This window comes from Clupea harengus, unplaced genomic scaffold (assembly GCF_900700415.2).
Source record: "Clupea harengus unplaced genomic scaffold, Ch_v2.0.2, whole genome shotgun sequence".
In the NCBI taxonomy this organism is placed as follows: Eukaryota; Metazoa; Chordata; class Actinopteri; order Clupeiformes; family Clupeidae; genus Clupea; species Clupea harengus.
Genome location: NW_024880056.1, coordinates 18,866 through 39,102, shown reverse-complemented (window position 1 = coordinate 39,102; position 20,237 = coordinate 18,866). Strand labels below are relative to the sequence as shown.

At 43.8% G+C, this 20,237-nt stretch overlaps 2 protein-coding genes across 3 annotated transcripts; both read left to right on the top strand.

Moving 5' to 3' along the window:
• Positions 1-6: 6 nt before the first annotated feature.
• Positions 7-3,128, top strand: pheta1 (PH domain containing endocytic trafficking adaptor 1). Its single transcript, XM_042706095.1, has one exon. It carries the CDS (start codon positions 198-200, stop codon positions 1,050-1,052), a length of 855 nt encoding a protein of 284 aa, XP_042562029.1. The 5' UTR covers positions 7-197; the 3' UTR covers positions 1,053-3,128.
• Positions 3,129-4,267: 1,139 nt separating this feature from the next.
• ube3b (ubiquitin protein ligase E3B) lies at positions 4,268-19,574 on the top strand. 2 transcript variants are annotated; one of them, XR_006152042.1, is made up of 28 exons: positions 4,268-4,533; positions 5,087-5,213; positions 5,408-5,578; positions 5,789-5,906; positions 6,042-6,101; positions 6,216-6,320; positions 6,936-7,032; positions 7,127-7,212; positions 7,436-7,518; positions 7,619-7,724; positions 8,157-8,277; positions 8,561-8,738; positions 9,972-10,141; positions 10,439-10,606; positions 10,941-11,112; positions 11,369-11,487; positions 11,628-11,742; positions 11,936-12,035; positions 12,318-12,437; positions 12,743-12,919; positions 13,421-13,669; positions 14,085-14,150; positions 14,260-14,318; positions 14,794-14,976; positions 15,214-15,325; positions 15,700-15,792; positions 16,156-17,734; positions 17,821-19,574. XR_006152042.1 is itself a non-coding variant. In XM_042706093.1 (27 exons), the coding sequence occupies exons 3-27, from the start codon at positions 5,418-5,420 to the stop codon at positions 16,345-16,347; spliced, it is 3,210 nt and encodes a 1,069-aa protein (XP_042562027.1). In that variant the 5' UTR covers positions 4,268-4,533; positions 5,087-5,213; positions 5,408-5,417; the 3' UTR covers positions 16,348-19,574. The 2 variants fall into 2 exon arrangements, 1 of the variants encoding a protein (XP_042562027.1); XM_042706093.1 differs by having other exon boundaries at positions 16,156-19,574.
• The last annotated feature ends 663 nt before the right edge of the window (positions 19,575-20,237 follow it).

Here is a 20,237-nt window from a genome sequence, read left to right as displayed (position 1 = left end):
TACATTTCCTCAATACTTTCTGTTTGGTCTAGGACAGCAACGGTAAAATATACAAGGACATATCTCATCAAGCATTACTCACAATCCATATCAGACAAAGCATTCTAAATGCAACAGATGAAATTATTGTTGAGTTAACATGTTCCCCTTGTGACTGTTCTCACCCGTATCATCAGCTACTCTCGGGCCATGCAACCATGAAGCTGAACGAACGCAGCGTGGCTCACTATGCTACGTGTGAGTCTCCCCCGGACAAGACCGGCTTCCTGTTCAAGAAGGGGGAACGAAACACGGCCTACCACCGACGCTGGTTCATCCTCAAGGGCAACATGCTGTTCTACTTCGAGGAGCGGGAAAGCAAGGAGCCTATCGGCGTCATCGTGCTGGAGGGCTGCACCGTGGAGCTGTGTGAGTCGGCAGAGGAGTTTGCCTTTGCCATCAAGTTTGACTGTGCCAGGGCCCGCATCTACAAGATGGCCTCCGAGAGCCAAGTGGGCATGGAGTCGTGGGTGAAGGCATTGTCGCGGGCCAGCTTCGACTACATGCGCCTGGTGGTGCGTGAGCTGGAGCAGCAGCTGGAGGAGCTGCAGGAGGGAGCCTGGGGGGTGCAAGGGAAAGCCAAATCCTCCAGGAAACAACAACACCAGCATCAGTCACGACCCAAATCGACTGTGTCCACAGGTGGCGCTCTGGCAGCGTCTTCTTCGTCTCAGCCCCAGGTCCCCCCCGCCACCTCGACATCGAGCCAGCCAGAGGACGCGCAGCCTCAGACCGGTCTCGCCAAGGAGAACGGTGTGGCGTGGAGCAAGCCCTCCGCCCTGACCAACGGGCTCCCCGAAACTCCGGGCGTGGTCTGGGAGGCCGACGGCAGTGCCAGAGGCGACAGCTTCAGACCCCCGCCAGTGCCGCCGCGGCGGAGGGGAGGGGAGGGGTCAGCCCAGGGGTCTCTGGAGAGCCCTGTCTCCCCGGAAACCGTGTGCTTCTCTAAACTCCATGACTGGTACGGTAAAGAAGTGGCAGAGTTGCGAATAGAGTGGCTACAGGGCCAGTGAGGAGTGGGAGCAAGTGCCTCTCTGCGCCTCCTCGTCGCACAGGTTGTGCCATTGCCTGCGCCTGCTCGTCGCAAAGGTTGTGCCATTGCAGACTGTGCCATCTTAAGATCTATTCTTCTTTCAAACAAAGCACTGTACTTAAGATTCCAAACCAGCAGAGAAGGCTTTAGCCAAATTGGTTTGTAAATCCAGCACTTTTCTGGTTCTGCAGTGCTTCCTCTGCCCACAGGGAATGCAGTTAGCAGGGCATGGCAAGACTATTCATGTTTTGTTTTGTAAAATGTGGGTTATTCCTTTGTGCTTAAAATCGAAATGCAAAGAAAGTTAAAATTAAATTTGAAGTCCAACACTTACTAATTTTTGTGGTCAGAGAATACAGATAGACTTGATGGTGATTTTTTTTTCCTCCCTCAGTCATTTGTTATGGACAGGTGATGTAGCTTATATGTAGGCATCAGAATGTTTGTTACTTTGCCTTATTTGGTTGTGAGGATGTCAAGATCCCATAATACAGACCTATTGGGTTACAATAGTTTACATAACAACCACTTCCCTTTTATGCAGAACATTTTTTCACCCTTGCCTTTAAACTTTATTTATGCCAGAAATGAGAGATGTCAGTTATTTAGTATCTCGCAAAAAAAATTAAAATAAAAATTACCAACAAGAATTATTAAAAGCTTATGAAAAGGTAACTTGAAATACCCTTATTGTTGAAATATCAGTATTGTTTCTTTGTTCAGTGCTGGTCTAATGGGCACAGATGTCCTATTGATAAACTTAATATACATACAGAACAAGAAATGGCCCATCTCTCTTTTATGCCTTTGTCAAAGTGAGACAATGGCTTATAAACGTATCAAGCCAGCACCAGCCCCTCACTATGTTTGTATTCAAATAGTTGTTAAAATTTTAGTGCGGTTACATTTATAGCTTTATATATATTGTATTGTAATGCATTAACATGCAACTGAAATGTTTTTTTTTTTTTGTTGGTTTGCTTGGAGACCTAATATTCTGTCAGTCAGTAATGTTATATGCCAAGGTTGGGATGTTTGTTGAGACATAAGTACCGGTATGTGTTTTTTTGTATTATGAATCATGAGGTTAATTGGTACAGATAAATGAAATGGTGTCAAATACTGGATTGTCAATGCATATGCAAGGTTTTTATTTTGTGTGCCATTTGGCCACAGCTTGCTTATTCATATCAGGATGCTTCAGTCATTAGTTAGTAGATATGAGCAAATAACATAATATTTGGTGGACAAACTGTCAGCCTCACAAACACACTGTATTCCTTAATTTCCCTCTGTCTTCTCAACTAGTTATTTTTGTTTCAAGGAAATGCTGAACCCAGATTTTCAATAAATATTACAAAACATTTACATCAGATAGTGATTACTACCAGGCATTATCAGACTTGAACATTGAGAAAACTCACATCCAGTACATTACAGATGCCGGCTGTCTTTCAGACAAAACCAGTGAACAGAATTACATTTTTGTCAGCTCACTGGTGATGTTTTTCCATCTGCGTTTTTGACCATCAACCACCCACATCCAATTTAGGAAACCTGTTTGAATTCAGTATGTATTCTCCTAATCCTAGCTCTGTTTGAAGCTTGGAAGTAGCAATCATGGAAGTTCATGGCCTTTTATTCCTTATGACCGTGGAGGTTTGGATCTGGTCACTGACACTGTGCCATTACTATGCATTTTTTGTACATGTTTTGAACAGGTTGGAGGCTTCTACATAAAGTCTATATGCATTACACTTACAAGCATAATCAAGGTACCGAGAGAAAAAGGAATACAAAATTTAAGAGATGATTTTTATTATCACACAATCAGAATATTCTTTAAAAAAAAATGCTGGTTATGACGTATTTCACATGGTATATGTAAATGTAATCACTACGGATATGTATGAATAAAAGATGACAAAAAGAATGTGGCTAATCAGTTTGTGAACATCTGATTTGGCTTTCTGCTCCATCTTACCAAAGATTATAGTAAAGGATTCTACAGTATAGTAAGTACAAATAAAATAAAAAACAATCATAATTAAAAAAATCACAGATTCATTTGCTCTTTTTCTCATGTTGCTTGTCACATGTGATTACAAGTTATCAAGTGGTTGTCAATAAACCATGAAGCATGCTTGAGAAGGATTTCTGTACTGTTTTTTTAAATTACAATGCTATTGTAGAACCGGCAGAGAGAGATAAATATACTTATATGCAGCTCCGGAGTCCACCCCCCATAGTTCAATTAAATTCCTTCACTCTCGGCTCTCCATGCTGGCAGGCCCTGGCCTCCTTCCAATTCAAGTTGGAGGTCTTTAGCAAAACTGAGTCTTGTACTCCGTACCGTTCAGGTCCTGATGATTAGCCCAGCGTGGAGAGTCGATGAGGTTGTTGGAATCCCGGTCACGAGCCCCCAATTATGATAGGTGAAAATTCACCCTAGTTACCTCAGGACCGGAGCTGCATATAAGTATATTTATTAGACAGACAACAATTGCAATCGGGCTCACCCCCAGCACAAGGCTGAAAGTGAAGCAATCATAAACACATCGCACAAGGTTTATATAGACAGAAGTTTAGTGTTCAGCAGAGATAACCACGTGGTGGATTTCTGACGTCCGAGGCAAGGATGGAAGTTTTGCAAGGTCGGAGGAAGCACAGTTCGAACCTTCTTATCACTTCTGGTCTAAACATGCTCTTGTACATATGCGGACTAAGTGGCATCTAATATTCTAAGTTACACACACGCAGAAACACAGAAAAGCCATGTTCCTGCTTACATAAGTACATGATTCATATAAGGTAATTAATAATACAAGGCACTTGATTATTATATTCTTAAGTCATTAACAGTGTTTGGAAATTATCTCCATCATATATCTATATAAGTCTCCCATCAATGAGTGATCTATCCATTTGAACTGTCCATTACTCGTTCATCCCAGAGCCTTTGCTTACTCAGTTTTCAGTTACTGTATTCCAGTTACTGTTTTGAGGACTAGAATCTCTTATGATGTCAACTCACCTCTATCCATGGGCAGAAATATGTCTGAATTCAAACTAAAACTTGATGAAAATGAATAAACTGTAAGGCTGTACGTGGTTAATTAAGCTAAATATTAACTATTGGACCCAACTATTTACTTGTGGTGCTTCGTCCATTACAAGCGGCCATCTAGTGGTGGAATATGTAACAACACTGCCAGTCAGTGGTATTTCTTTCCGGGCAGCAGAAGTGTTCCTATCCTACTAATCGGTCCCCCACGACTATTGAAAAGGGATTTGAATTCAGGGTCATGTTCAGTTGCTCTACAGTAAAATATTGTGCTGCATCTGATAGGTGTTCCGTTTAATTTCAGAAATCTGTGCATTTCGGAGCTCCAAAATAGTAAAATGGTTCCTCCGGAAGAGTTTTCAAGTGACAATGGGCGAGATTAATGGCTGCAGTCGCAGTAAGAAGCTGTCTTTGTTGTTTACATTCTATAACCACTTTCTTCTTCGCTCAGTACTCGGGCTGTTTGTCGTTTGGCTTGATATTTGCTTGAGTTGTGTTTACTTTGGACTGTCAGTTACTGTAACATGAACTAAATCCTTAAACAAACTAAAGATATCCTCGACAGGCGGCTATCCAGCTAAACCGCTTGCTAGCTCACCACTACAAAAACATTGACAAGAATGCTAGGCTAAGTTAGCCAGCTAACACTATTTAGTAAAGCTTGACAATGTTTGCTTGCAAGCAGCTTGCGACAACACTTGGAAATATTATGTATGTGTCATTCAGATACGCCAGGGCAGGGATGCTTTGTAATTAAGTTGTGGCGTTACCAAGTGTTAGCTGCTCTTTCCTTATGTTTTTAGCCAAAGTTAATTATTGCCAGATAGTCATTAGAAGATGCTGATTCGTCACACGAAAAGTCAAGTTCTGAAGTGATATTTAACTGGCATCATGCGATGTATTTGTTGTGTCATTTCAAGCCTTCTTATACACCATGCCCTCTTTTTCAGAGTTGACATACTGATCCAGGTGGTATTGGAATATTGTATTGAAAACATGAAGGAACAGAATTGCATTAGCAGAAAAAGGATCCAGTGAAGTGTGGACATAGAGCCGAAGTACCTAATAGTCCTACAAGTAAGTATCATGGCTGCTTTGTCAGCTGTTTTATAAGATCAGCTGCCAGTGAGACACAATAGTAGTATTGATAAAAAAAGAAAAGAAATTATATTTAATCCGTTTCCCTTTGCTTGTAACTTGTAAGCTGTAAATGTTCATATAAAGTATTATGTGACCCTGAAACTTAAATTGTAACCGTTGTCTTTGGCCAGGGTCAGAAACATGTTCACTGCAACCCAGACCTCCAAGACCCAGTTCTTGGAACAAGCCAGGCAGGCGAGGGAGGAGAGGAAAGGGTACAAGGAGAAGGAGAGGGCCGCCACTCTCATGCAGGCACTGGTCAGGAGGTTTCTCTGTCGCTGTGCACTGCAGAAGCAAATCAGGTTTGTTACTACATGAGTGAGCCTGCTATTTGGCAAAGACTTCAGAGGATGTCAGAGTAAAGGGGCGAGCACTGTAGTGTAAACTGAGAGCTTTGTATTGATTTGTGATGGTCTTATTCCATTTAGTCATGCTATTCTGACTAAAAGCCAGCATTAAGACCCAGGGTCGAACAGCCTGTTTATTATGTCTCTTCTCTGCTTTCCTTTCAGGCAAGAAGTTGATGAGTTTTTCGTAGCTGCTGAAACGGGCACAACGAAGAGAAATGCATTGTCCATATTTAAGATTGCACGAAAGTTGCTATTCATCTGTGGCAAAGATGACAAATTGGTAAAATTTAATGGAAATAGTTTTATACTAACAGTTTTCAATTCAATCCATAATAGATAAATCTAAAGACGATGGTGTCCTTGATGAATTAAAGTGGTTGCAATCCTTGACGCTTTTAAAATCTCTCACATACAGCGCTTTGAGAAGCTTTGCCGTGCCATTCTCAGCAGCATGGAAGCTGACAATGAACCCAAGGTAAGTTGATCTGGTAGAAACTAGATCTTTTTCAGAAAACCCCTTATTACTCCACCCTTTGTATTCTGAAACTGTTTCTGACATATCTATATGTGAATGTGCTGGATACCATAGGTGTGGTATGTGTCCTTGGCCCTGTCTAAAGACCTGACCATCCCGTGGCTCAAACAGATTAAAGATGTCCTGTGGATGTGCTGTGAGTTCCTCAAAAAGTTAAAGGTGGGTCAATCAGTATTCAGCCTACCACACTTACTGTACCGTCTTGCTGTTTGTTGTGTGCTTTTCAACGATCATTTTTGATAGCATTCACGCTGACAGCACAGCTATTTTTTAACGAAGTGACTATTGGTACGGAATTCTGTGGTGATAAGATCAGCACTATGGCGAGGGATCCATGTCAATAGTCCATTAACAGTCCGTGACTGGAGGTGCCCACAATGAGTAGTACCCTATTGCCCCTGCGGTGACTGAGTGCTGCACTAGGATTCACCACAGCAGGGAGAGGCAAGCGTTCTTTTGACCCACTCCACTGACAGACGCCATGTTCCCTAATGCTGCGGAATACGAATAACAGTACTATTGGCATGGAAAAGCCATTCCAGACCGATAATATTAAAACTATTGGTACAGAATCTAATTCCATAGCAGTAGTGCACTAACTATAGTTCTGGTTCTGTAGCCTTAGTCGGTGCCATTGTTTAAAAAACAGACCAAACTTTGTCATCGTTTCTGTCAGTGCTAAATGTCCTGTTTTCTTCTTTTCTCCCATTTTGTCTGTCCTTCCCCCCTTCTCCATCCCTGTCTCTTGTTCTCTCTTTCATTGTCTATACTAAGCCTGACATAATGCTGGACAGTAAGTTGGTGACACTACACCTCACTATGCTCATCACGTTCACTGACACCGCTACTTGGAAGATAGTGAAAGGAAAAGGTAAGTGCAAGCATTTATGGCTGCCACGCTTCATGTCGTCTATGGCGAGGGACTGCTATTGAACTTGGTTTCTTTTCTTTGTCTCCCTCACAAGGAGAGCAATTCAAACTGGCCTTGAATAGAATGTGTGAAAACATCATGGGCCATCTCAACCAAAAGGGATTTTACTCTGTGCTGCAGGTACATGCTTTGTTGATATTTATATCAATTCCTTAGATGTTTAGTGATGTTCTGTGATGATCTAGGAGATAGTCAGATAGTGGCTTATATCCCCATTATCATGTTATGGTGTCCATCTGTGCGGTTGTTTGTTAAAAAGAGACATGGACATGATCAGTTACATGCAGCAGTACGAAATTTGTTAATGCCGATGTGACGTGATGAAATATTGAATTTTCCATAGATTTTGCTCACAAATGGATTGGCAAGATCCAGGCCCTCACTGACCAAGAGCATGTTAACAGCCGTCTTCACCCTCTCGCTCAGGTAAGGCTGCCAACATTCAGTCAGTGCTGCCGAGTAATATGTTGTAGATGTGATGAACCTTATTGGTGTGTGTGTGTGTGTGTGTGTGTTTCTTTTTTAGACCTGTCCTTGCTGCGCACTTCTCTGATAACTTGCTGAGGTCCTTCCTCATCCACATCATGTCCGTTCCAGCAGTGGTCTCTCACCTCAACACACTAACCCCTGAGGTACTCTCATGACCGACATCCCCCTGAACTACACAGGCCATTCCTTGGGGTTAGGACTAGGGGAGTGGTAGTCAGTAAAAATAGGATGAGTGGGCAGTTAGGCAACACACATTGAACCTATGTTAAAATATAATTGGAAAGTTTTATGTTTAGTATTATCTGTTATATATTTGTGTTAACTGTTGAGCAGAGTTGAGTAGTCTGTACTTTCCTGCCTGACTTCATTGAAACAAAGATCTGAATTTTACACAACGTAAGCGAGATTATGTTCTTGAGTTTTTTATTTCCACATTAGCAAGCAACTCAATTGTTGTGAAATCCAACTGTTCACAGCCCTCCCTGGTTTAAAGTTAGTCTATCTATTGTTCTGTTCAAAGGGTGACTGACTGTTTTCCATGAGTTTGGTTATTGTATACTGTGTTCTTTGTTTAGTGTATGGCCACCATGCAGACCCATGACCTCCTGAGGAAGTTCATCTTGTTCCTGAGTCGAGAGGAACAGTGCCTTGACATCTGTGTCTGCCTGGAGGGAAGTCACACACTGTGCTTACTAGGTAGGGTGTGTGTGTTTGTGTGTTTGTTTGTGTGTTTGTCTGTCTGTGTGTGTTTGAGTGTCTGTCTGTGAGAGACAGTGTGGGTCCTCTATGACCCTCACTTCATCACATTTCTTCACGCAAAAACCAGGTAGTAGTTCATGAATCCTCGTTCTGTGAAAAGCCAATTACTATTTTAGCCACGTGAGTTTAGGAGTGCCTCGAGATGCGTGCCTGCCTGGCGAATGCTAGTCCGGTCTCTCTTTCGATGTAGATCTTGAGCACATTGTTTATGCTCTGACAGGTAATCTCATCCACCTGGGTTTCCTGAGCGAGAAAGTGCTGGAGGACGAGGCCAACCACTTTGTGAAGGACCTGACGGACATGCTCTCATACTGCCAGAGATACGTGTCACAGAAGAAGTCCAACCTCACCCACTGGCACCCAGTCCTGGGCTGGTTCTCCCAAACTGTGGATTACGGGTCAGTTCGGAGAAAGTTGCCCTTAAGTCATTACACTATTATCATGGTTCTTCAATGAGGGTAGTCTAAACAATGCCAGGGTATATCTGCAGGGCTCAACATTTAATTTTAAAGTGGTTGCTGAGCTTGGCAACCAGGCAGGAGCTTGGGTCACAAATGCAACTAAATGGTTACTATCTTTAACCGGCTTTATTCTGAGTTGTGAGTCTGTTTGTGTGTCTTTTTAGCACAAATTTGAATTTATTTCACCTTAACCCATTTGTGATCACAAAAGCTTGAGTTTGATTGCTCACATAACAATTTATAATAGTTTAAAACAGTTTTAAACAGGCACACTACCCTTCTTAAAGAAATTCTGAAGGGTTCACTAATGTTAGTCTGTTAGCAAAGTAACCGGATGCGGATATGATTTGCTTTGCGGGGATTGGTCTAGAGAGATGTCAATCATAAAGGTATGTAATATTAGCTTGTGTCCCCAGTTATCTAACAGATTAGTTAGCACAGAGCGAAGGCTATGATATATGTTACAGTCTAAGATGCTAGCTAGCTTCGGTCAGGCTAAAGTTACCGTTGTTTGTGATGGATGGCTGTAGTGCATAGGCTGACTCAAGATATGACTTCATCCAGTATGCTGCAGTAAACCAGTGTTCCGACACACACACATAACGTGAGTTCAAGTTTGTGCTTAGCAGCACGCCTCAGTTTAGATAAGTTGGGATCAGTATCATGAATCAAATGGTGGTATATGTTTTTACAGTACTAATATTAGGTACGAATTGCAGTGCAGCGGGTCTTAGGTGGAGGGTCTATCATAAAAATACAGTGAAGATGCAGTTGCCACAGGGGGGGCACCAGGGGTAATGACTTGGTTGCCACTTAAGAGGCTAATCCAATCTCTGCGACTGCCTCAGGGGAAAAACATTCTTTAACATCAAACCAGTCAGAACAGGCAGGAGTGTCCAATCAGTCCCAATGAAGACAATGTCAAATCCATGTCCATGTACATTTGCTTGGGTGTAGGATCTGTGGGGGAAGCACTGCATGCTGGGGGCTGTAGTATTTATTTAGCTCCAGAAGAATCTTTTTAGCTCCACGAGGATCACTGACAATGATGGACCGTCTCTCTGAATGGAAAACTGCAAACTTTCATGGTAAAAATGGACCACTTTGCCGTGGGCGGCTTCCTTGATGAGTCATGTCTTCTGTCCGTCTCCGCTTCTTTGCCACGTGTAGCCTGAATGAGTCCATGCCACTGGTGACACGGCAGCTGCAGTATCTATGGGGCGTGCCGGTCATCCGCACGCTCTTCTGGGACGTGCTCAGCAAGAAGCTGGAGGCTCAGGAGCCCACCCCTCCCCCTCAACCTCCACCAACCACGTCGCAGAATAACCTGCCAGTCAAGAGTGAGTACAGCCAATGAATAAAGACCCATGTGTTTAAAGGAATGACAAATCGTGCGCTAGTTATAAGCATGGGTGCATCCTGATTTGTGTCCGTCCTGCTTTTCTTCCATTGGTCTTTGTTTATTTACAGAAGTTGCCATGGTTACTTTATATATTTATGATCTTGTATGGCTTTCCTTGTGTTGATCGTGCTGTGAGCGGGGCATGGCTATTGCCTTACCAGGAGAGCTCTCTTCTGTTGTGTCTGTTGTGGTGAAGTTCCCTGATGGGCTCTCTCTTTGTGCTTCTGCCCTGCAGATCTGTTCAAACGGGCGTTCCAAAAGTCCGCGTCGGTGCGGAACATCCTGAAGCCGGTCGGTGGGAAGCGCGTGGACTCGGTGGAGGTGCAGAAGGTTTGCAGCATCTGTGTGCTGTACCAGACCGCCCTGACCACCCTCACCCAGATCCGTCTGCAGATCCTCACCGGTCAGTTTGCCAACATACCCATGGACCTGGATGTGTGCGAATGTATTACAAAAAGCTCCTTTGTCTTAGTGCAAACTAATGTTCAGACACCTGTGGTCAGTGACAGACACAGGCATATAGAGGTTAGGATAGATTCTGTCAATGCACATCCAAACTTGCATACGCTTTGACAATAATTGATTCAACAGGTGACCTTTTACGAACTAACCTACAGTTAGGTTATGCAGTACATTTGAATGAGGCCTGTTGCTTCATGCATGCACACACACACACACACTCATAAACACTCCTACATCACAGACGTGCACCTCACGTATCCTTTGTGTGTCTGCAGGCCTGACATATCTGGACGACCTGCTGCCTAAGCTGTGGGCCTTCATCTGTGAGCTGGGCCCCCAGGGTGGCCTCAAGCTCTTCATGGAGTGCCTGAACAACGACACGGAGGAGTCCAAGCAGCTGCTCGCCATGCTCATGCTCTTCTGCGACTGCTCACGCCACCTCATCACGTGCGTGACGTGCATCGCACATATTAACACACATCACTCCATCTTGCGTGCACACACACACACACACACACACACACACACACATTCTTACACATGTCTGACTTATAGACACCTAGAAACAGACAGTAAACAAACACTTAGCCGCACCTTAATGTTTCATATTTGTAGTCTTTTGCAGGCTTTTTGCAAATGACTGGTCAGTAACACACATATTAGCCTCTCTCCTGTGAACATAATCATTTGAAATGGATTGCAGGATCCTAGATGACATCGAAGTCTACGAGGAGCAGATATCATTTAAAATAGAAGAGCTGGTCACCATCTCCTCGTTTCTCAACACGTTTGTCTACAAGTTGGTTTGGGACGGCATCCTTGGTGAGCTTCATAATACCAGTCATTGTCATTAATGAGTATCTTGTCATTGATGAGAATCTTGTCATTGATGAGTTGACTGTATACCTGACTGTTTGCTCTGGGTGTCTGTGTGCCTGTGTGCTCCCTTCTCTGCTGTGTAGAGAATGCTAAAGGGGAGAAGCTAGATCTGTTCCATAGCGTCCACGGCTGGCTGATGGTCCTTTACGAGCGAGACTGTAGACGCAGGTTCTCTCCAGATGACCACTGGCTCCGCAAGTGAGACACCACAAACACACACACACACACACAAATCTCCCTTAAGTGACTGTTATAAATGTACACTGGATTTTGTGGACAATTAGAGCACATTTTGTTTCTTGATATGCACACATGGAATTAATGTCCTTTTTCCTGCAGACTTATTTCCTGGCCTTATTGTTGTCCCTCTCTCCTCTCTCTTCTTTGTCAGGGACCTGAAGCCAAGTCTGCTCTTCCAGGAGCTGGAAAAGGGCAAGAGAAGAGCCCAGCTACTGCTGCAGTACATCCCACACATCATTCCTCACAAAAACGTACGAGGACAATATGTCACACATGCCAGCACAGAACATTTGCAATCGCTTGAGAACAGTCTTTTGTTTTATGAGCACTTCTCAGAGTGTTAAAACAACAGTGTTAAAATAGCAACATTTCATGATCATTTTGATACATCAGAGTAAATCATTCACCTACACATTGCTTGTGTGCTGTCATTTTCATAAACGAAGGCTGTAGACTATAGAGGAAAAAAAATTATGCACATGTAAAATGCGATTGCCTGTTGCTGCCGGTTGACTGGACTGTTTGCTCCTCAGAGAGTGCTGCTGTTCCGGAACATAGTGACAAAAGAGAAGGAGACTCTGGGACTGGTGGAGACGAGCCAGGCCTCCCCTCACGTCACGCACATCACCATCCGACGGTCACGCATGCTGGAGGTACAGCCACACATTCAGGCCACAGTCTAGTGGCTTCTCAATATTTTCAGTGAATTAATGTGATTTCCATGAAATGGTGTATAAAATTAAGATGGTGGTAGAACACCTGTCTGTAGCTGAACCATTTTAGTGGGTCAGATTTTGGTGATTTGAGTTGATCAAGGATTCTGATTGGGCATACTAAGGCATGTTCTGGTTCCTTGGTGTTGGGGACGAGATCGTGCTGCATACTTGCAGTCTGAAATACAATATGCCATGGTTCATCTGAGGGTTGTGCCTTCACTTTATCTCCTCACCTTAACTAGGATGGATACGACCAGCTCAGACGCCTTCCTGTTAACTCCATCAAAGGAGTGATCCGTGTGAAGTTTGTCAATGACCTGGGAGTGGACGAGGCTGGTATTGACCAGGATGGCGTCTTCAAGGAGTTCTTAGAAGAGATCATCAAAAAGGTCTTCAACCCTGCACTGAACCTTTTCAAGGTAACCCATACAAGTTATCATCACTCTAGAGTGTGCAGTGCTTCTCACTCAGACACAGAAATTATCACAGGGATAAGATGACAAAACTGTTGACATTTAATGACTGAACATGTGCCTCAGGGATCTACTTCACTTTTTCAGTCTTTTGTATTCAAGTTTCTCCATCGTAACCCAGGGAGACTCCTCCTGCGCCCCGTATTTTCCATTTCTGTCAGCTCTGCTACACTCTTTTACTCAGCCAACGCAAACATGTTGAAATGCAAGAGTAGCATTGATTAGTCCAGACAGCTGTGACCCAACAAGAGTGGATGGAAAATGTGTTCTGCAGAGGTTCACCGAAAACTCCCGCTTTCTCATTTTCTCATTTTCTCATTTCACTGTATGTGTCTGGCTGTGTGTGTGTGTGTGTGTGTGTGTGTGTGTGTGTGTGTGTGTGTCTGTGTGTGTGTGTCTGTGTGTGTGTGTGTGTGTGTGAAATCTCTCATCACTCCCCATCCCCAGACCACCAGCGGGAACGAGCGTCTCTACCCATCCCCCACGTCCAACATTCACGAGTACCACCTGCAGCTCTTTGAGTTTGTGGGCAAGATGCTGGGCAAGGCCATGTACGAGGGCATCGTGGTGGACGTGCCCTTCGCCTCCTTCTTCCTCAGCCAGGTGATGGGCCACCACCACAGCGTCTTCTACAGCTCCATCGACGAGCTGCCCTCGCTCGACTCCGAGTTCTACAAGAACCTCACCTCCATCAAGGTAGGCCGTCTGACAGTACCCGCTCACCTCTGTCAGTGAGAGTGTGTGAGTATTTCATGTTTGTTTCATTGTTGGAGAAATTAAGTATCTGTGCTTGGGCCACTCCCTTTCTTTTTCTGTGTTGAACGGGAGTTTGGTTCCCCAGAAACATCACTGTTCTGAGCCCATTGGAACCCGAAAGAGCATTGAAAGAAATACTTGCGCTATATGGATGCCTTGATACCACTCCAAGCTGGAATCTCATTTGAATAGTGCCTTTTTTATAGGCACTTAAAAATCTTATTAGAATGCCTGCTGTTAACTGCACCCCACTTCCCCAAAGCATCACACACTGAATAACCCCAGCTGTTTGGTTGGGGTATTTCGAGTATGACAGTCTGATCATTTGTACCCATTTCACTGCTTTGATTTTCAGCGCTATGACGGAGATGTAAGTGACCTGGGGCTGACACTATCATATGACGAGGAGGTGATGGGGCAGGTATGAGTTTGAACTGAAATGCCAGTGTGATAAGAGATAATATCACTTCCTCTTCCTGTTCCAGTTTGTCTCTGTGCCACGCAGTCATGATTTCCGTGTCTCTTTGCAGTTGGTTTGCCATGAGCTCATTCCCGGAGGGAAGACTATGTGTGTGACCAACGAAAACAAGTGAGTCACTGACCCACATCAGGTTTTTCTGGCTAAAGGAAAATGTAAGAATTCTATATGAGACACAAAAGCCATTGAGAGATTTAGACTTGAGACTTATTTATCCATGCTTAGTCAGGAAAATCCATCTGAACTTTAGGTGCACTGATGTTCGGCTATTTTAGGATTCCATTCTCTCGGAAATAATTAACATTTCTGAAATGGAGAACATATTAACCCACATAATCGTGTGCAATGCAGCACCAGTCAGCTCTGGGCTCACGTTCTGCTTTCTTGCTAATGTCTTGGCGTCCACAAGCTGCTCTCAGTATCACAAGCGCTAATGAACAGCTCAAGCTCAAGTTTTTGGGCCTCATGACCAAGGAATGCCTTTGGTAAGACGGGCGCAGCACAGTGTCCGTCTCAGCCGACTTTGAATTAAGGCTGTGACCTCTGTCTACCCCCCTTTGACCTTTGCCCTCCGGTGCCTCTGCAGGATCAGCTACATCCACCTGATGGCACACTTCCGCATGCACACGCAGATCAAGGAGCAGACGGCGGCGTTCATCCGGGGCTTCCGCTGCATCATCAACCCCGAGTGGCTGCACATGTTCTCCACGCCCGAGGTGCAGCGCCTCGTCTCCGGGGACAACGCCGAGATGGACCTGGACGACCTCAAGTGAGTCATTTGTTGATTCATTTGATTGATTTTCTTGATTGATCAATTAATTGATTGATTCACTGCTCTCTAGTGATTGCTGTGGTCCCACTCGCCTTGCCTCGTGAATCCTCCCCGTAAAAATGATACATCAAAGCAATATCCCACTGAATGCACTGTGAAACATTTGCAGCTACTTTGTAACTTAACCGTTTTTTTTCCCTCTCCCTCTTCCTCTCGCTGTCTTTCTCTCCTCAGGAAACACACAGTTTATTATGGAGGTTTCCACAGCAGTCATCGTGTGATCATCTGGCTGTGGGACATCCTCTCCAGTGACTTCACCCCTGAGGAGAAGGCCATGTTTCTCAAGGTGATGCCAGCCTGCCCCCCCTGCCCCCTCCTACAGCATGCAGCAGAGTTCAGCGTTGCTCCTCAGTGTCCATCATTCATATCGACACTCTAGGCTTGTTGACTGGGGATCACTACTCCTACTCCTAGTGCCCTTAAATGAACAACAGTGGAACATGGCCTTGGCTATATGCCCTGCACATTTTTCTCCAGATCTCACCTTTTAGTGGTTATCTTGATGTGACCTTGTATTCCAGCGTAAAACTAAACTATACATCTCTTTAAGGGCTCCGTTATCATTCTGATAGAGTGACAGCAATGATAAACAGAGATATGGGTTTTCTTATGGCTCCTGCACAGTGCACTGACCTCTCTTCTCTCTCTGGCTGTATGCAGTTTGTCACCAGTTGTTCCAGGTCCCCACTGCTGGGCTTTGCCTACCTCAAGCCCCCCTTCTCCATCCGCTGTGTGGAGGTGTCTGATGATCAGGTGAGACATACTGTACTCCAGGGGAAAGTTGCAAGTAGAGGGGAGATGGCAAATTATAATGATGCAGAGGTTTAGGTGATTATAATGATTGAATTGACCCCGGCGAAACATTTATACACTGTGTTTTTTTTTTTTCTTTAACCAATTTCGCCACGTGTACTGTCTATGGTTAATACCCCCCCCCCCCCACAATTGCCATGTCATAATGCACACTCTGTGTAGATTGAAACGAATTGGTGTGTGTGTGTGTGTGCGCACGTGCACATGTGTTTCTGTCTGTGCATTTATGAATTTATTTGACGGTGTGCCTGTCTGTATTTGTATTTTTGTGTGTGTGTGTGTATGTGTGTGTTTTCTCTCCAGGACACGGGGGACACTCTGGGCAGCGTGCTGCGGGGCTTCTTCACCATCCGCAAGAAGGAGCCGGGCGGCCGGCTGCCCACCTCCTCCACCTGCTTCAACCTGCTCAAGCTGCCCAACTACAGCAAGAAGAGCATCCTGCGCGACAAGCTGCGCTATGCCATCAGCATGAATACAGGCTTCGAGCTCTCCTAACACCCGGCCATCCACAGAGAGACTGCCTGCTCTATCTTGGTCACACATATATACGCACGCACGCAGACAGACAGACACACACACACAAACAACACTATGAGGCAATTTAAACCCTGTGGAGTTGTATGGAATCACTGGTCCCTGCCTCCCCAGAACTTTTTACCTGTAAGATAAGAGAAGGACTACTAAGATCTTTTTTTTTTTAAAAAGGACCCTATCTCAGCATCTGAAGCGCATGGAGCTTCAGTCGCCTTACTGAAATCAGATCCTTCACGGAGGTGGCCTCTGCGGCGGACTGAAAGCCTGGAGGCGAGTGGCACCTCCTGGACTGCTGCTTCCGTCTGCTTCCCCTGATTCGATCCCCCCGCTAGCCCTCAGCACCCTGTTAGCTCTCATCCCTAGCAGTGAGCAGTTCCCCCTCTGAGCAGTGAGGAAAGCCTCATGTAGATGCTAGTGTTCTTCTGTGCTGGGGAACATGAACAGAGACTACTAGAGACATATGAAATGGTATGCAGGGTAGTGAGAGTGACTTTCTGTGCATGACTTCCCCACTAAATCCCTACTCTAAGGAACTCTCCGTTGGAGTGGAAAGCAAAACAAAACAACACACTCTTGGCATTGTGCCAGTATTTCTCAGGCCCTTGGCCACTCTTCTAAAAAAGCGACATTTGACCTGGAAAGCAATACAGACACCACGAAAGAACAAAGCCATGCAAGACTTGATCGCTCACCTGCCATCTCCAACCCCCCCTTGACACACACACACACACCCTTCTCCATTCACCCAGATAGATTGAGGAAATGGGGAGCAGTGATCTCCGTCTTTCCTTTTTGAAGAAGTCTGTCTAGAGTGGAGTTCATTGTAACGTCATTACGGATATTCGTGATGGCTTCACAATGGACAGCGTTGACTGGGCTTCTGAGCAGCTTTGATGAAGAAATGAGGACGCTGCATAGGAGGCCATTTTGGGACGCTGGTGACAGCATGATAACCCTTTGTGAATCTCATGTTTCATCTGCTAGTTCTCTCCCTTTAACTAACACTAACAATCTCTATATAGGAGACAACATCCTGCACATAAATACATTTTTTGCACATCTCCCGGCATATGCACAGACGCAGTATTCTGTTGTACCACTTTACTGTTGATCCGACACACCTCTCACTCCTTGACGTCTTTACCATTAGAGATGTCCATGTACTGTTAACATTTTAGAAAAGGATTCTTTGTGTTAGGTGTATTGCTTTTAATGTATGTTATATTAACACTGGCACTGAAATTTCCTATCATGAAGTTTAACCTCTGGTCGGAGTTTTGTAGCCAGAAGGGTGTCGTACTCCTAAATACTTCTAGAAAGAGGAATGGAAACCAGTGGCTCCTGCATGGTGTGTATCTCTCCCCTACCTACATCGCTCCTGCTTTTAAAAGGCCACACACCTCTCACCCACACACCTTTTTTTTTTTTTATCAGCCGTATTCTATTCACATAGCCTGGGTCTGCTTTCATAGAATGTGATTTCATCTGCTGAATGAAGATGATGAGGAGGTGGAGAAGAAGAAGATGATGGAGAGGCCATCTGCGATCCTTTGCGACATCACTCATCTTCACCTCCCCAAGACACGGCACGAGGGGGGAGACCACATGAGTGTTGCCGTGGAAATGAAGCCATAAAATCCGAGGGGGCAGTTTCACAAGAGCAGGAACTGTGGAGTGAATGTTACAGGCAGAAACCAGACCTGTCTGGTCTCGAAGACCCATTCACAGAGAATTTTCACTTGAGACTTGCAACTGATGAAGAATGACTTTTTAACTCAACTATTAAAACTATTAAAGGACATTATTTTCCTAGTGACTAGGAAAGTCATACTGAATGATGTCATTGGCTGGTTAATGGAGTCTGCTAAAACAGGCCCACCCTCTTGCCTGCCCCATACTGAGCACAAGATCAAAGCTTTCGGCTGGAATTTGCTGTTTTTATAAATGGGGCGAAAACCTTTATTGCTACTCAATACATTGTAGATTCAGGAGGCTGAACGCTCCAGTGACCAGACTTCATTTGGTCAATCATTCAAAGGGGGGTAACATTGCTGGAAAAATTGGCAATAGCTTGTTTTCAGTCTTACGTTATGCAAAACTACCCACTTATGTTATGTGAGGGTTGTCCGCAATATACCTCCACTGAAATCTTGTAAATCCTTGTCCTATTTGTTGTCTGTGTGTACGCAATCATGTGTGCAGAAGTTGAGGTACACAAGGTGAATTGTGTTAGCTGATCCTGTCATGGATAGAACAATGCTGTAACGCAAACTTTAAAAGATGGCTGAACGATGTTAATGGCCAAATATTCTGTCAAATGTTGCAAGGGAAAAAAGGCATTTATTAAAACACAGAAATGCTGTTCGATAGACACAGGCTTTATATCCAGCTCTTATTGTTTGGCAATCCACACTACTGGGGCATTATGGCATTTTGGAAAACGTGCCCTAAAAGCCAGGCACATTAAAGCCTGTATCTTCAAAAAGCTGTTCACTTTTCACATAGGACTACACCTATGTTTTGTCATGGCAAAGGCCAAGGGCTGGAATTCAACAGATCATCAAGTCCAGGGATTTTTTTCTGGGTCAATCAACATCATGTGATGATGAAAGCGGACTGTGCATGCCGCCCTGTATGTAAAACACCAACATTTCCATGAAGAGATCCCTCGTGTTTACAGAAGACTTATAACCGCTATTGGACTCTGCACTGGTGAGATTTTTGTAAGGGCTCTAGTGGAAAGCATTGAGAGTGATGTGAAACATATGACATCTGGGTGTAAACAGAACACCAAGGGATTATCTCCAATGTGCCAGACAAACTGTTATTGGCGAGACAGAAAGTTACCTCAGTGGCTGGGACTACTGTGAGACAGACCTTATTGGCACACTTATTGTGCTTTGATGATGTCACATATTCATGAATATATCCTAATAATATTTGTTGTAAAGAAAGATTGCTGAAAGAAAACAACCCTGAAAAAAAAACATAATAATTCCCTTGACCTTTTGAAAGAACTTTTACATTTGGTTGAACTATGTCAAATGCAGGTAATCAAAAGGCAATTTAAATGTAAAAAAAAAAAAAAAAATGTATGAAGTGAAATTTTCTCTGTAAATGTATACATAGTTGTCAATCAATCATGTAAAGCTTTGAGTATTGAAAAAAAAACTTTACTTAACAACTCACATTGTGTTTGCTTGTTCATTAATAATAACTATGGTTTTACTATTTATTTACGTTGATAAAACTGCAAGATAATTTAACTTCAGCGGAAGAAAAAACTAATAGTTTTATGTCTGCTAATGTTGGAAAGAAATGTTGGCATATTGTGAAAGAGGTTTCCTATTCGTTATCGTGAATTTATTTATTTAATCTAGGGGATTGATGGGATTCGAGAAAGTTTTGGTTTGGGGATCACCAACTGCACAGTCTGAGTAACAGGTTGCATGTGTTAATACTAGAGCGTTCCTGTGTTTGATCCCGTGCAATTAGAAAATGCCTTAGTTTGGTGTTGTACATTTGCTGAGGTAGACTACAAGAAACATGAGTTCACCGCCAAGTCCATCTTCAACGCGATGGTTCAAAGCAATAAGAAGGTAGGAGAGGTCAACTGATAACCCTATGTGCATTTTTGATCAGAAGGCTGGTAATCAAATACATTTCTGCAGACAAATAAGAAGCACTTACATTTAAAAATAGTCTTAACTATTTGTTTTGCTAACCTGCATAGGTTTTGTAAAAGTAGTTTCAAATATACATTTTGATACTTTATAGACTTTATTATATCTCCAGATTTGATATAATTATACTCTCACGAATGGATAAACAGCTTAACGTTAACCATTTGT

Coding starts and splice junctions, on each gene's coding strand:
- pheta1 (XM_042706095.1), top strand. CDS start 198: ATGAAGCTGAACGAACGCAGCGTGGCTCACTATGCTACGTGTGAGTCT.
- ube3b (XM_042706093.1), top strand. CDS start 5,418: ATGTTCACTGCAACCCAGACCTCCAAGACCCAGTTCTTGGAACAAGCC. Junction 8,278..8,560: donor TCACACACTGTGCTTACTAG/GTAGGGTGTGTG, acceptor ATGCTCTGACAG/GTAATCTCATCCACCTGGGT. Junction 15,793..16,155: donor TGGAGGTGTCTGATGATCAG/GTGAGACATACT, acceptor TTTTCTCTCCAG/GACACGGGGGACACTCTGGG.